Here is a 17202-nt window from a genome sequence, read left to right as displayed (position 1 = left end):
ATCATGTTGCGCCTTGTATGTTGGATCAATTCCAAAACAACGCGAAAGACAACCGAGCAAAGGTTGGCGCTACCACGCTTCACACACCAGCCAAAATCCGGAAGCGGAAGAGCCAGTGCCACACGATGGGGGCCAAAACGATCGCAACACAACGGGTCGTTACCGTCGCTCGCGATGACTATAAATGGTTGAATTAAAATCACGGCACGAAAGCAAAATAAATAATGTGCCCTTTGGGGGAGGGTGGTTCCTTCCTATCCACTTGCTAGCTTGCATTTTGGAGCTCACGGTACCGCGTAGTGTCGATAAGTGACCGACCATTTCACTCCCGCCCCGGTGCAAACTCGTTTCGCTAGACGGGAAACGCATTTCAAAATGATGGTTTCGTCTAGCTAGGATGACTCCCAAGAGTGAGGAGGTATGAGTTGGTACAGGAGATGGGATCGTCTGCTGTATGCCATTCGATAGTGGGGTTTATGATGTTCATTCAGCTGGAGTAGGGCTCCCCCGTGAACCGGCCGAACTGTTACACCGGAAAGAGGCATATAAATGGTGGAAAGGCCAAAAAGAAAGTTCGTGCGTAGGATTGCGAATAAGGTAAGGTGTCAGCAAACGTCGTCAAGCCATGGTGGTATGAAAGAGCTGGAAGAAGGACTTGAAAGGATTAAAAATCCATTCTCGAGGTGAATGCAATTGGATACGGCGAAGCATGAAAGGACCATCCCGCCTTAGCATGGTCTCGTTTAGCTCCCGGCTCAACCGGATCGGGTCAGATCAATCCGCAGGAAGCTGTGATTGTTTGTTTGCTTTTTTCTCCCCCCGTTGAAGCTTAGCCATTCCAAGAAAGCTTTCACCCACAATCGGCGTTCCAGAGAAACCAAGCTACAGCCTGAGTGAAGGATGTAATGATTTATGTCCACTGGTGCCACATTCAGCCTGGTACGGTGGGAACTTGATTATTTTTATCCTTCTTTTCTATTGCATCCGTCGGTTCCTTACTTGCGTCAACGATCGAACGTCATCGCTCAGTAACACGACACTGTTCACCTCAAGGATGGTCCCATTCTGTCAATCGGAGCTGCAGCCGTCTCATAAAAAAGCAACCACTGTTCGTGACGCTTCGACGATGCGCGGAAAGCGAACAGTAAAGGGTAAAACGAGCTGAGAAAGCGACCGATGTTATACACAGAAGTTTCAGGAAAGTGCAATGCAAAACACTTTGAAAGTACAATCATGGTACTTTGGCGCTAGCAAGTGTCCTGTTTTCCCCCGGCCCGATAGCAAACAGTTGTTCAAACACTTCCTCGATACGTTCGCTCCTGACGACATGCATCCAGGGATTGCTGATGGAAAGAATGTTCACAACAACTCCGTTCGACAGCTGTTGTTTACTGCCTGTACGCTACTTCCCAACCGGTCTGCCGGTATAGCATCTGATTGGGTGTTTTATGATGCTCTGCTCGTTGCATTTCTTTTCAAAAGTTTATCCTTTGGATCGACCCTACACGATTGTAAGTACACCGTGAACCAATCTCATGTTGAAGCAAGGGTATTTCTGTTTCCTCGGTCCTGTTTTTTTGGTTTTTGGCATCGGTGGTTAGGAGATTTCCTTTAGTTTATTTGAGCATTGTTTATCTTCTTTGTTATTGGATTGGAATCACCCTTTTAGAACTGGTTCGCAATGCAACTGCATAACTTCAGGCGCATTGATTCGGAAATAGTGATGTTTGCTCTCTTATTTATGTGCTTTTGTAATATCAACGAAGACCATGCGAAGACCAGTGAATAACTTAAAATGACAATTGTAAATAAATTAAATAAACGAAACACGTTTACCTACGGAGGATACTCTAAAAAATACATGTCGAGTTGAACAAGAAAAATCCAATGCACTGGAAGTTATATGAATTTGTTAAGCTCTAGGCTGGATGAAACATGGGAATTCATTTTCGTACTTTCGTTTTCGTATTCGTAATGGTTTTATGATTACAAAATAGTATAGGGAATTTTTGACATTAAGAATCTTTCTTTCTTACTCTTGAAGAAACAAGCTAAACGCTTTTTCTGGGCAATTTGAGTTGATGACAAATCAAACATTTTAATTGCTGCCTTAACTTCCTATCAAGGATATTGCAATTTTGTCACGTCGTTTAATGCTTCTCGCTGGTGTGCTGGCGACAAAAATCCCAACCGAAACACAGAGCAGATGCAAACATTCCATCCATCGCACGGCAGAAACAAATAATTCCCCTGTGACAGCCACCCACTTCGGGGTACAATAAATCAATAAAATTCATAACGAACCTCCTCGCCGGCCTTAACGCTCCAACAGGCGGGCATTGTGACAGATCACGAACGGAAAGGACGAAACCGTATACGTGCAGTATGGTGGATGGGTTGGTACAGGGATCCCTTAGCTCATCAGTACGGAATCCTTCAAGTGTAATAAACGAATTTTCTCCTCACACCACCTCCTCCGCCCCCCCGCCATTGCTGGGAGTAAAAACAAGGCCATGGCAAAGTACGTTGGTCGTCCATCTTGTTGAGGGTGGCATTTGAATGTGTTTCGCTTTTATATCTCCCAAAAACTCCCACCATAATCCTAACCGGCGGACGAGCTGTTCGAATCTGGGTACTCTGTGCCACGTACGTTGTGTTGCAATAACAAAAAAAAAATGCTTTGTGTACTGCTCAAAAATGGTATATATGTGGTAGGCAATAAAAAAATTACCACCTGTGCCAACCGACATTCCTCACCCTGAGGATTCGTCAAACCCTCGTGTAGCTTTCATAGGGAAATTCATCAAAAATATCGCTTCCACATCACCCGCTCCACATTTTCACCCATGCAATGTATGTCGTTTGTTTTGGAAGCTTCATTGTGCGGGCGGATCGTTCAATTTCATCTTCTTTAGTCGATTCTAGCATCGCCCGCTGTTGACTGCCAGATTAAACAAAGACCGAATGGTTCCTTTCACGTGAATGTGACGTGCAGGGGGTGGTTACTGCCATACACCCAACAACAACACAGCACACATACACACCGATATTTATCCTTCCCACGCACAGGAAACCACAGCATGTTCATGCATATTCGCGCCAAAATCGAATGTCTGCAGCGGACACCCGGCCCGACAGGATCTCCGAAGTGGAAGGTGTTTATGCGTCATGCGTTGGAGTGTTGGGGAGGTTGATGTTTTGATGAGGCAGCTTGGTTAGTTCCGTAACAATTTCCATAAAACGAAACGGCTTCCCAAAAGCCATTGATCGACAGTGGTGAATGGGAGGGTGGATTTATTCCAGCAAGAGCCCGGCTGGCTAAAGAATAGACAGCACTCGAAATACTGAACGAGGACGGGACGGGTATCTTTTGTTGAAAATTAGAAATATTCTTGTGTGCGTTACCAAAGTGACACCCGGTGGAATCTATTGTCCTTTGCGTAGTATCACCACTCCTCCCTAAAAGCACCACTACAGCTGGAAGCTAGGAATGATAATAAAAAGGGAACTGTTTTTGTGTGTTGTGGGGAAGGTTCCCTCACACGAGCGTTTAAACATTAAACGAAAAATTTAACCAATAACCATCCTACCGATCGTCCCCTTCGTGCTACGCTTTTAATGGTTGGTTTGTGTGTGTCTATGTGAAGGCAGGTTCTATGATGTGGCTTAGCATTAGAGTATTCGTTTCCCATTTCCCGCAGGCGTTAGTTTTTGTGGGTTGCATATACACTGGTTGGGGACATTCTTTTTTGTATCTCAACTATGGTTGCCATCTATGTATTGCGTAGCAAGAAATTGGCTTTTGTGACTGAAATCGGGGAGAAAATTCTTCGCTCCTTTACATCAATCCTTTGCTGGGAGCAGGGAGTGGGAAGAAAGTATGGAGAATTTTCTTCCATTTATTTTCACAGCCAGAACGACGTAGATGGATTTAAATCCGATTTGAGTGATGGAATTTGATGCTCGTTTTTTCGGCAAGATGACATTGAACGTGATATTGAATTGAAAACGAATATAAAGTAGGCTTACGATTGTACATGCAGTGTTGTAATGTGTTTGCAGCTTAAGCCAAAATTTTTGGGTGTACAGTTCGCTCGAGAATGTAAAAAAAATCTTCTTTACAATTATGTTAAAAGGTTTTTTACTTTTTTTCAATAATATTCTCATTAAACTTCATCGTATTAATATTTCAAGATGGTGCTGGGAAATCTGTTTGAATTACCAATTATCGTTTTTGAAAAACGTAAAAAATACGATGTAATGTCGCTGGCGAAATATGAACAACATTAATTACAATAAGCCCGTAGGATGTAATTTATTTACGTGTAATTATCGATCAAAAAGATTGAAAACTCAATCGCTGATAGAGCCATGAAGCTCAATTCGGGCAATCATGGAATGGAATTTTGATGCTGGATTTTAATGACATTTTACAGCCTCACGTTTCTGAGTGGTTTAAACCTGTCCGCCTGCAGCCCAAACTCGTCCTGCTCCACGTGAAGCATGAAATGATAAATGAACGAATTGATCAATGAAGTACCGTTCGTCCTTTAGCCGTTGGTCTCGCCTTTTGCACGTCCTTTCGCCCTGCAGCGTAGTTTGAAGCCATGGCTCGTTTGATCGAATTCGGTTTGCCTCCTCAAATCCAGAATACCAGACCCATGACTTGAAACGTGCACCAAGTGGAGCGTTTCGATTTTCATGCAGTTTTGGCAATCTGTTTCGAATTTTGGTTTCTTTGAAGAATCGCGTTGAGTAGCGCTTTTCGCCTCGTATACGTTAGAGGGAATGATAATTTTGACCCCTCTTCTTTAGAAAAAAAGAGCCAGTGGTTGTAACTTGATTGAAGACAAATTGCAAACAACAGTGACGGCACCGTCCAGGATCTTTAATCTAAAATATGTCCTTTTTTATTCCTATTTCAAAAGTATGAAGGCGCATAAAATAAATCAGAAACTTTCCACCACATGAAGCATTACGAGTGCATTTTCGCTTGCCGGTGGGCACGTACTGGGTGAGTTATAACCTGCAAATGGATGTCAGTGCTTTGAGTAAATGCATTCAGCACGGGAGTGTACCAACACGCGCTTCCGGCTTCTGCACGATGAGTTATGGCTGTAGCCATTTTTCCTCATCATCTCTGTATTCTCTGGATTTTCACAACGATTCGAAGCATTTCGAACGAATTATGGACAGCCGAGGGTGGAAAAAAATACAGTGTTTGCCTTCGCAATGACATGCTTTTTCTATGTTTTTCGTTTCCACCAAGCCGCTTGGCTGTGGTGAACTGGATGGACGGTGAGATTATTAATGGAGCTTCCTTTAGCAGAAAACGGATGCTGTACGGTGGTACACACATTCGGTCTGACGAATTACCATCATGTTGCAAGCAAACAGCAGTGCACGGGTTAATTCCAACGTGGACGTGGAGGATGATCCCTGCCAACCCCAGGCAGCTTTGTGCCCTGGTGCACATATGAGATAGTAAGGATCTACACACACTCACTGACTTTTCGTCCTCTGCCGCTCAATTGCGGGGAGGGATAATTTGCGGGACAAATTTTCACCGGCAGAGCAAACAAACTACTGACGATTAAAATTTCATGAACTGGAGGGCTTCAGTGCCGGAGGAAAAACTTTCCTTATCATCCAATTATGCTTCGCACCACTTGCTCTGACTAGATGAAACATGCAATAGTTACACACACGCATACTAACCCAGCCCCGTGTTAGGCATAGGATGTGAGAATTTTCCCTTAGTGTTGGTGTAGACGCATGGAACTTTTCCCATCCTTGCCGAATTTCGAGTTGCTCGCAAATTAATTCATTTTCACTGCCATATTCCTGCGACGGATTAGGAGCGTAGCGACAGTGTTGATAGTGTGTTTCGCCCGTCCCATTTGTTTGCCAAAACTGCCTTTCCCGGTCGTGGTAAGGTTACACAATGTGTTATTAGCTGTGAGACCGAAAAGTACGGGAGGGGTTGTCACTGGGATGGAAATTAAATTCAAAAAGCCCTGCACACAGGTTGTTCGGGCGTTTCTCTTGCAGCACCTCGTCTCTGCCTGGTAGTAAAGTAGTAGTATATCTTACCGCGAGTCAACGTAAGAAAATAGAATAGTAATGATAAAATTGTACCGCATTTCATCCACATAGGGTTTTGAAATGGTGCTCGCTGAAAACGTCCCGTCAACCACTCGAACCCAGTATGTTCGTTTCCTCCGCTTTCCTTCCGGCGGAGTATACATGAACGGGGACAAATGGCTTTTTCTAGGTTGTTTGTTGTTTGCTTTCTCCCGTTCTGGGTTCGGTTTTTCTACCCTGTCCTACCACATGTATACAACGGGTGCACGAAACGTAGGACGTTGTGTTGTATACTTTTGGCGCGTTATTCCGTCAATAACCATTAATTTGATTACGCTCGACATGGAACAGATAGCGGTGGGACAGAACGTAGTGTAGAGAGAAGATTGAGGTTTGTTTGCTTTCGATGTTAGTGTGTATGTGTACGGGTGGGTGGACAAATGAGTGTGTGAATGAGGACGAAGAACGCAATTGGGCAGGAGTGTTGTGTCATTAATAGAACAACGACCCGATTTTGGCTTATCCTTTGACCCAAAGGTTTGGTTTGTATTCGTTTCCTTCTTTTGAGGTAGTATGTGTTAAAGGTTCAGTTGTTTGTGTACTACCAAATCACGTATACTCATGCTTAATTTGAGTTTCACTACAATCAAAACGGTGAGCTTTAGGAAACGCTTGGAGAAAGATTTATTGCCACGTGATTTATGGGATAAATGAGGTAGCAGTTTAGAAGTGGGTCGCACGCAAATAAATTTACCATAAAGGTGGATAATTTTTTAGTAAAACAAGAGCTTTAAAATAAATAGGGAAATATTAGAAATGATTTACTAACAATAAACTAACATAGACTTGATATATTTTGTTAATTTTTCCAAAATTGCATAAACATGGGCGGTGTTAGCACAGGTAAGAAAAAGCATAAGAATAATATGTCGCAGCTCTCCATTTTAGATTCATTCATTACATAGAAACCATGAAACTTTTAACCACTTGCACATGTTCCTTTCTAAAACGGGAAAGCATCCGCTTTTTGTAAAGCAACTTAATCAACTAAGGATTATGTTCTCGTCTCCTAGCAGTAAATGTATGCACGATGCTCAAAACGAAATATCCTGTGTTTGTTTGTACAGCTTGATGTGTTTATGTGGCGTGGCTCTTTTACGTCTTTTACTTTCCATTTACCAAAATAAAACCTTAAGCAAAGATGACAAATGTGTTTGAATGCTGATCGTCACCCTGGCCGGTATAAGGCTTTGTGATGTTACGTTAAAAATACAGTAAAAAAATAAAAGCTAACGCTCGTACCAGTGGCTCGTAGGGTTGCTGATACAGAACAACAACTTTATAAGCCAGCTAGCGGCTCGTGCGCCTTGCATACCGATGATTGACATTTCAAATACCGTCACGTATCGTCGGGATTGCTCACGAACTCTTCTGAGGCGAGAAAGAGGAAAAATAAGTTCGCACCTTTTATCGTGCCCACCTTTAACCCGAGCTGATGAGCTTTTTCCTCGCAGGCAACTTTGTTCACGCAAATGTTGAATAATCTTGTCCCTCGCTGTTTGAAGTGAAGAGGTTTGGTTACGTATTCCAACCGACAAACGGATGAAGTGTAGCAGGAGGTAAAAATCAATCGACAGGAAAGTCATCGCCCTGTCGTGCGGAAGGTAGGTAGTACGTTTTGGCAGTGCGTTGTAAATTTTTGAATTCAACTCACGAAACCGATTTCCGGTGATGGTATTCCCGGGGGGTTTGGCGAAAAATAGGCCAAAGTTATTGTGCGTATCTAATGAAAGCATCCATATCTTAATATGTGCGCCAAACGAATACTTCTGATGTTATGAAATGACTGTGTTGGAAATAGGGGAAAGCAAACACCTACCTTTACAGCATGATGCACACTTTAAGCGCTAGCCGGATCGGATACTTTTGCCTGTGGAAAAGTAAGAAACCCATTTTCTTATGATGTTTTTAGCTGTGGACAAACCTTACCAATACCCTTGAAAGCAGCTTATTCAATACGAACCTAAACAATCTACAGACTCGAACCAAATTTATTGCATTTCAAATTAATTTATTTCCCTTTACTTCCTCTGAATGATATCAGATTGGTTTATACAATTTACGTTTTTGATTTTTTTTTATCTAATCAAATATATGTGATTTTTTACTTGTTAAAGTTTTTTAACTTAGTTTTTTCAGTTTAAATCAATTTTTGTATGTGTGTTCTATTATCAACTTGCTTGCAGTTTGAATGACGATTTGAACATCATTATTCTTATTTTAAAGGCTGTTTGTGATTTCATCCGGTCTATAGAAGCTTGTCTTTCAGGCGTTTTCACCATTTTCAGTGAATTTATCGTCAGATGTACATGTTTTTATGTTTGTGGTAGCTAACGTTAGTTTGATTGCTAGTTTCTAAGCTTTCTTGTGTCTATATCTACACAGTTTATTTATGTCACCAATAGTAACTGAATAACTGAACTACACAAAATATTGTTGGTTTTGCATCGTTTTCATCAGTGTAGTCAAATTTTGATTAATAAAGATTTATTCTAGAAAAGAAAGGTTGCGATGTTCGTACCCAACCAGTACATCATAAATGTTTGATGCTATGATTAGAAATGATACTTATGTGGACAGAGCACATTCTATACAGTATCTTCGACAATGATAGGTTTATTTGGTTGTTTAATAAATAAACGAAGCATTTCAAAGTTATTCATACAAATGATGTCACACGACTAACGGATTTACAAGGATAAATCGTACATAGATATATCAAATCAACTTTAATAATTATAATGATCGTTTGAATAAATAAAGTAATATTTAGATTTGTTATGTTTGTTTGTTGCTTGATAGTAATTAACAACGGCGGAGGTATCGAAGCCAAAACAAAATTTAATCATTACGCTGAGTAACATCAAAATTTAGGTGGAATGTTTATGGCAGTAGGAGCCTAAAATATTGGTAGATTATGTAGCACTAGAGAAAACATTCGAAGTTTAATATTTTATTATAAATAATTCAGCCGAGCGTTATCTCTCACTGAAACAACTAGTCAGAAATGATGTTGCAACATGACGGAACCAAAAACATAAACATTACTACTTTTCAATTGACTGAAAAATCATCTACACAATCTACAGGTATCGAGCGTATCATTGCGAATAGTATACTCTACTTAGCACTAGCGTACCGCTCACTACCATTAACCAACTTTAGTCTTTTTGCCGGGAGGTGGAATCGTCTGATCATTCTCGACATCCTCTTCACCGGAACTGTTTCTTTCGTCGTCAATCGATTGTTTAGAACTGCTCAACGAGTCGTCGCTGACTGCCGCTATTGCTCCATACCTTGCACTATTTTTCGAAGTCTTCCTTCGCACATTGGCAGAAAGAGAGGTTAAACTACTACCAGTGTTAGTAATAGTGGTGGTAGGTTGTTCCATACTGTCCTCCGACTTGGTGCAGTCATCCAGGCTATCCTGCCCAAATTTATGATCCTTGGAGGATTCGTCCGAACCGAGTGCACTTTTACCGTGCTCTGTGTCGCAGTTACTCTCATCGGAAGGATCCTCAAGCACGTGATTACTGCTTTGCTGTTGCCCAACGACTTTGATAGTGGAATTTCCATTGCTTGCCTTAGATGCGTCCGGTTCTGCAGGTTGCACGGTTTCGTTAGGATCTTTTAGTGCTTCGTCGGTGGCAGATTTGCTGGACTCTTCCGGTATGTGCTCTAGCAGATCCGGCTGCAACTCACTGGCAACGTAATGTGTCCAGAGCGCTAGCTCCACCTTATGAGGTGTCCATTTTTTCTCGTGAGGCATGAGTGCTGGTTTCGGTGTTTCGAGTTTATTCTTTTTTGGAGGTGTCGCGCTCAACGAATCATCATTGGAAGAGGTCGAACTATCGTCGTCCGTGTCGCCATCTTTACTGGACGTGCCGTTGCCTGACGTGCCCTTGGAAGGAAGTGTTCTGCTGCTGCTGCTGCTGGATGGCTGTTCGGACGAGCTGTCGTCTGGATGACATTCGCGATTCAGCCGATCCGTCGTGGTCTGGATGTGTTGCACGAAGTTCATATACTCCCGCGTTGTGTAGTCGATGCCCTCGATTTCAGGTATTGCCATCAGACATTCGTCCGCCATGAAGGGGGCATTTTCAGGAGCGGCTGCAGCTAGCAGGGCAGACGCCATCGTTGTGCCGACGCCCTTCAGATTCGATAGTGCTGTAATGGCCTGTTCCAGGTTGGGCAGCTTGCGGAAAGCTTTTCTCGTTTCCGTTTGCACCGCCCGGGGTGTGTTTACTTTGATCAGATAGGATAGCTGCGGGTAGAACTTGCCGCGCGTTTGCTTCCATTTCATGGTTTTGACCAGCTCCTCGTGTACCATGTACTGATCTTTGCCCCGCTTCTTGATTAGCTGGGGAAGTTTGTTTTGATACCAGTCGTCCAGGCGGATCAGCTCGTCTGGTTTTTTGCATTTGTTTTCCGCCTTCAGCTTCAGCACCTGCGGGTACAGGGCAAGGACGTAGTCAAACTGTGCCGATGTACCTTGCGAAAAGAACGTAGCCGTGTCCTTTTTCGACATCCTTACGATGGGTTTATAGGTGAAATGCGATCCAAAAACACCCAAGAATAGCTATCCGAAGAGTGGAGTGAATGTGAACTGAAACTGTGAAAGGAGAAGTAGACAACGGATAACATATGACAATTATGTTTCCCAGACAGCAGCTGCAACGCTGCCTGTTCGTCCCACAATTCCATTGGCACACTAGAATGCAAATTAGTCCGTACAATATTGTATGTTCTTTCCCTACTTCTCAATGCAATTGCTGGAAATCTCCCCCAAGAGACTTTCGGTACGTTTATGCAAAGGATTAATCCTGTATGTAGACGCTACCAAAAGACCCGTGTTGCGTTTCATATGTTCTGGTAATTATTACACCGGTTATGGATCTCGGCAAAGTTTCCCTGCAACGAGCGGGTTAAACGAAGCCGTTTCCAAGTGAACGTCAGAAAATGAGTCCTTTATTGTTTACAACAAATCATTAATCACCCAACCCGTTCGTCTGCCGGGTCTATTCAGGCGCAAGTGCAGGCGTTGTAGTTTGCCTTTAGGGGAAAGGTAGGCACTTACACCGCCACAAAAATGGGTAAAATGGTGAGGAAGAAAAACGCAGACAAAAGTAATAAAAAAGCAAAACTTTATCTACTAAGCTTATCTCTTGTGGGGTTATGAAAGGACGCACTCCCCTTCTGAACAACAGTGGCTAGATGACGCCGGTTCACGCGAACGGAAGCGAAAAAAGCGAACAAAGTGGAAGCAAAAACACTGAACCCTTCTACTAATAATGCCGGCGACTTTAGTTTACGATACGGTGGCAAACGAGCCATTATTGCACACGCGAAAAACAATGGAAATGAGCTGGGACCAGTGCGATGGGACCTGGGTGTCCTAGCTCCAAAGCGTCAGTGCTAGCAGGAGGAAAAGACGGTGCTTGGTTTGGTTCATAAATATCCGATTCTTTTCCGGTTCATTTGAAGACGCTAGTTCCGGGCTAGTGCTTTCGGTCGATGGTGCATTGGCCGGCTTTAGTCGCTGGGGAGCCCGCTCGTAAAGGGAGCTAGAGTTGGATGAGTAATTCTATAAATCTTGCCCTCCAAACCCCAAGCCACCGATGGCATAAAGTTTGACTACGAGCGGGCCTTTGTATGCAATGAAATGGGGTGGCTAATGAAAATGTTGGTCGATAACGCTTTCATTCTCCATCGCTTAAATGTTTGCCCTGCACAACCGGAGGAAAGTCCTACAATCCGTCAATCAGTCAGCTATCCGTTGTTGAGTATTTTTTCTCGTAATCTTAGGTTAGGAATTAACCACAACTTTTCCCTAGTCCCTAGCACTGCTTCCTAACAACATCAAATTAGATTTGTGCAATCAGCGATAGCAGCATGAGGTTAATTATGGGAAATTTAATTAGATTTCGCTGTCCAGTGCGAAGTGCCTCTAGGTTCGAGCTGAAACGTAGTTTTCGTCCATCGACACACCTTACAAACGCTCTTACTATATAGCACAGCAAACCGCTCCCCATTCACATAAGCATTAAACATTAAAGTTCAGCAGGAAATCACATGAATCCCCTTTTCCAACCGTTATGAGCCCTCTGAAAATCCAATCAATAACAAATAAAACCGTTCCCAATTTTCTTTTCTCTCGCTTTCTATTTTTCTCTCCCAACCGGCTGCCACAGGACAGCAAATAGTTATCCTACTGCACTCGCTCAAAGTTAGATTACCTCCACCGCAAGAAGTCTTTCCAGTTCAGTTACTCCTCAACATGCCTTCCGTCCTGATGTGCGGCGATACTGAAGATCGATCGATTTGAGTTCAATTATTTTTTGTTTGTTCTATTGCACACGTACGGAACGCACAGAAACTCGCTGAGGTTTCGGTTTCCAGGCAAAGTTTCTTATTTCAATTTCCCGTTTGCGGTTTGCGGAGTCTTTTTCCAACGTCTTCGAACAGTGTCGCTGTGCCAACATGCACAGAGCTGCGCGTCGTCCCTTCGAACTAGCTCGGAAACTTTAATTTAGGTGTCATTGGCACGCACCAATTGTCATCGGAACGGTGAAGCGGAAATGTCCGCACCGCAGGAACGATTGGCATTTTGCTTGGAGGGTGGAATAGCAAGTATTTGTGGTGAAATAAGGCAAGACTAACACGTAGCCGTGTTATGTATATTCGTTTAAAAATCCAAACCAAGCCAGCTCAAGGAGTAATTTTGATGTGCCAATTGCATACTGTGAGGCGTATTCTTCTACGATATACGAAAGGAATCATTATCTTGAACTAGTCAAACATGTATTTCGTTGGTAGTAACCATTTCGACTATCATCTATCAGGAATTGAACAATGTTTAGATGCACATTCCAATACTCTTTATATGAATATACTAGCGATTTTTATACTGTAACTAAACGGCAGACGAGGATGGATGCTGTACATTCTTTCAAACCCTTGCATGGTTTCAGACGATAGCGAAGACCGGCGTGTTTCTGAAAGCTTCTTTAGCTGATGAATTTTCAACCCAAAATACCACTGAACCCATTCAAGCACACGCCGTGAGATACTCAAGCAACGGACTGAACTCTGCACTTTCTGATAAGCTAAGAAGCGCTTCGGTTGTGATCCTTGGGTGAATTTGGCGCTTCGCATGTCACACGATTCTAGAGAGGCCATTAATTCTCAACTGTCTGCCAAGTGCTGTTGGCGTTCCAGTGTCTTGTGCTGCACACGACTTCACCACAGCTTTCGGATGAAGCATAAAAGGATCTTAAAATAGTAGCAGAATGAAAAATGAAATTTCGCGCTCGTCTCTCGGGCAAACCGTTGATTCCAATAACCATGTTGTGCATGAAGACGTTACTTTGGGGTTATTTTAGAGCACTTGCAGTGCACCAAAGACTACGATGCATGATATTTCTCTATCATTGCGGCGCCTTGTTTGTTTCGTTACGCTCAACGAACGATAACTCATATTTAATGGGTAAGCTATGGTGATAAATATGAATTAAACACTTGTTTATCACGTCTTTATTTTCCTGATACTTCGACCAGAGGGAAGAAAAAATTTAGTATCTTCCTTCTGACTGAATGTGTACTTTGAAGTTTGATAAAACGTAAGTGCTCTTTAAAACGGATCATCTTTACCGACAGACACGTTGATTGAAAAGAGGTTCTTATCCAGGAGGATTATCATGATGAATGGTGTGTTTGACATGATGAATAATGTCTTCAACTTTTGCAGTTGGACGATATGCATAAATTCGCTTAACTGCAGCTAATCAAGAACCGAATAGTAGCCCCAAAAATCATAACACAACTTAATTCAAAAATCATTTCCATTTGTGTTTCGTCAATCCTACGTCAGCGAACATACAAAAAGTATTTTTACGTACGTATTTTGCATTCTAGTATTGCCATTGGAATTAATTTTTTTTTCGTATGTTCATGAAGTTTACCTTTTTTATTGTATGTTGAAATGTTTACAGTTGTTTGCTTCTTATGTTGTCGCTGTAATGTGTTGTAGAATTTTCATTTTCGGTGTACACAATGACGGCAAAAAATTATCCAACACGATTTGTATAAGCACTTTCACTATAAATGTTTATAAAAATTTCTTTTGCTTTTTCTCTCGCTTAGTTTGCATGTTTTGAACTGACCGATATTTCACTATTGTTTAATTATTATTAAATTAGGGCCACGTTGTAATAGAGTGTTTCATAACTTTGACTAAAAATGAAACTAATTTTTTAGAATTTAACAAAAGTTTAAATAATCAATGTCGGTTAGATATTTAACACTAAGTAGCTCCATTGAACACCGTCCTGCATGCTCTGCAGCATACGCTCATGCTTGTTTTCTCGCGCATACAATTCTCTCACGCTCGTACACGCTCTCTCAGCTGTACCACACCACGTCATGGCGCTAATGGGTGTGCGTCGATATTTTTGCACGTTTTACATACGGCCGTGCTCGTTCGATGATCTCGGCTGTGGTTTTCTTTAAATAGTCTTCTCAAGTAAATAAATAGAAGGTGCCACGCTTGTAGCACCATGTGGAGCGCATACCACCCTTGTCAGACTGCACCACAGGTGTGCGCTATTGGAAATACAGCAAACAACCGTATGGAACACTCTGACCCTTGCTCCTCCCTCCTTCCCACTGCGATAGATAGAAACACTCCACGATGCTTCTGTTTGCATCGATGAAAGGGAAAAGCCGGTATCAGAAGGTGGACTGGGATGGGGTATTCCTAACCGGTAGAATTTATCGCGCGAACATTTCTCAGACCGGCAAAACCCACAGTCACACAAAATAGCAAAATTAGGTATTGATTGAACTGTTTTCAGTGCATTGCAAAGAACATGTTTAATTAAATTAATCTTCTTTTTATAATAATGATTGACGCCAATGCCCAATGCACCAAGTACACATAAAACGGGTTGCAGACAGAACAAAAAATCACCAAAAAGAAGCACCATGCAATCAACGTAACAGACCGAAACCACACTAACACATCCAAGTAGAAATGCACCGAAAAAAGATAATTGAACAAGTGTTTGTTTCACGCAAAACGTTTGCCATATAGGTAGCAAAAGAATGACAAGTTTTTTTTCCTTCACACATTACGCACAACTCTTATGTTGTCCCGCGAAACATAGTGCGTTTTAATCAGGTCCATTGTCACTCTCCATCAGGCCCATAAAGACAAATCTGCTCTCGCACAGGGAAAACAAAGCCACCGAAAACACAAGTGCACCCTCAAGTGCCGTCACTGACCGTCAATTGCACCACTAGCACAGCTGCCTTTTCGGTGGGTCCCTGAATTGGTTGCAAGCGCCACGAAACTACGGTCCCGGGAACACGGACAGCGACACACCACGACGGACACACGGTCAAAAAAATCGATGAGCAGCGCAGCTAACCCTGGCACACACGCACACACGAGGAGAATCGGTTCCGGCTGGCCGGAGTCCGTCGTGTTGTGTGCTGCTGTTGTGTGTACGGGGAGCGCACACAGGCTATACGGTTTCGGCGTATTGCTGCTGCTGTCGCGTGCACTTTACATCCCACCCTCCCTCACCGGAACCGGAAAGATGCAGCAGGAGGATGGTAATACGTTCGAATTTCACCCCCGGTTTGCACGAGCCAAAACCACGGGACACAGCAAATTTGTACACTCTTTGCGTTGCGGAATTCACGTAAACTTTCGCAGTGTAGGTAGGAGCGAATGTGTTGTGTGCGAAGACGTCAAAACTGTGCTACCCTTGGTCCGTGGTCTGCCCGTAGTGAGAGCTGTGCGCTGTTTTATGCTCTCACTGGCTCTCTTTCGCTTGGGTGCTGATATGGGGTGGAGGGGTGAGTTTTCTCTCGCAAAATTTCAACCGACCGACGACACTACTCTAGGGGGTTGTTTTTGGTGCACAAGCGGTGCAAAGACGTGATGAGGCGATGGGGTTTGCTATTCGCTCTCTCTCTGCGGTGCTGTGTGGTTGTGTCTGCGCTATCTCGAACTGGCTGCAGCGCTGTGGATGGTGAAATCATCGGCAACAGAGTCAGGCCCGAACGGTGGTTTTTCGGTACAGGGCCGAGCTGTGCTACGTTCTCTTGGCAGCCGCAATAATGCTCTTGTGTGACTGTGCAGCTCTCTGCGGCACTCTGGCACACTGTACTGTGCAAGATGGCGACCGACACTGTTCGAAAAATCGATTGGTATATGTGTAATATGAGCAGGTTTTATGAGATTAAACGGTTTTTTAAAGTGTGCAAATGTTTCACCAACAAACAAAGAGCAATAATGGCACGAGAGTTGTTTAAACGATTTTCCAATAGTATCAAATTTACAAAAATGTTTTGTGCTGTGTTGATTATGTTGTGCGCATCTTCTCACGACACAATTGCAAAACATTCGTTACTTTTTGAATATATGTAGACGGTTACATTGAAAGTGGCAATAAGGTAAACACAAAAGAACCATTGAACATTTTGGATCAGGAAGGACATGTTGTTTGTTAAAAGTTTGAAGAACTTTACTGTAAATATTTCGCATCATAAAAAAAACAAACTGATAAGTTTAGCTAGTAACAAGAAACAAGTAAACTAGATAAACACTTGTTGTGATTGGAAATAGCAATGAAATTCCGGTCCAAAAACTCTAGAACCAAAGCTGCTAACCCCAGACACATAACTATCGAATTCAACAATTGGGAACGAACACACCATGACGACCGGCAACTCCATCACCATGTGCTCGAAGCATAAATTCGATATTCACTTGTTGGTTGGGTGCAAAACGGTGCACTCCTTCTTAAAGCGACCAACCACAGAAGGGAACCTTCAAGTGGAAACCAATGCTTCTAATGTTCGGTGTGTATGCTGCTAACGCCATACCGTTCTGGCTCGGTTGAAGTGGCAAATAGCAGGACGCAAATGATGCAATAACAATATTTCTTTAGGAACCACTTATGGTTCTCGGTGGTCATTATGCATGTTTTCCGTGTGAAGAGCATGATGGTAGTATTTGGCCAGTGTTTTGGTAATTGATTCGTTAGCTTG

General features: G+C 42.8%; 2 protein-coding genes across 12 annotated transcripts in view; both read right to left on the bottom strand.

The window, feature by feature from the left end:
* The window catches only part of LOC1281479 (protein tincar), a 91007-nt gene that overhangs the window by 51485 nt on the left and 22320 nt on the right, over nt 1-17202 (bottom strand). For 3 of the 4 annotated variants that reach the window (XM_061643808.1, XM_061643809.1, XM_061643810.1), the window contains exon 4: nt 7964-8014. The exons of the other annotated variant lie outside the window; for it this stretch is intronic. The gene's annotated coding sequence lies outside the window, so the exon portion shown is untranslated. The remainder of the gene's footprint in view (nt 1-7963; nt 8015-17202) is intronic. 4 annotated transcript variants of the gene reach the window in all.
* On the bottom strand, nt 8135-16100 carry LOC3290507 (uncharacterized). 8 transcript variants are annotated; one of them, XM_061643815.1, is made up of 3 exons: nt 15427-16100; nt 14106-14376; nt 8135-10756 (listed from the first exon to the last, which is right to left on the bottom strand). In XM_061643815.1, exon 3 carries the CDS (start codon nt 10670-10672, stop codon nt 9296-9298), a length of 1377 nt encoding a protein of 458 aa, XP_061499799.1. In that variant the 5' UTR covers nt 10673-10756; nt 14106-14376; nt 15427-16100; the 3' UTR covers nt 8135-9295. The 8 variants fall into 8 exon arrangements, with proteins under 8 accessions (XP_061499799.1, XP_061499804.1, XP_061499798.1 ...); XM_061643820.1 differs by having other exon boundaries at nt 14106-14316; XM_061643814.1 differs by having other exon boundaries at nt 14106-14388; nt 15731-16100.

This window comes from Anopheles gambiae, chromosome 2, assembly GCF_943734735.2.
Source record: "Anopheles gambiae chromosome 2, idAnoGambNW_F1_1, whole genome shotgun sequence".
Classification (NCBI taxonomy): domain Eukaryota; kingdom Metazoa; phylum Arthropoda; class Insecta; order Diptera; family Culicidae; genus Anopheles; species Anopheles gambiae.
This window is presented reverse-complemented; position numbering and strand designations above follow the sequence as displayed.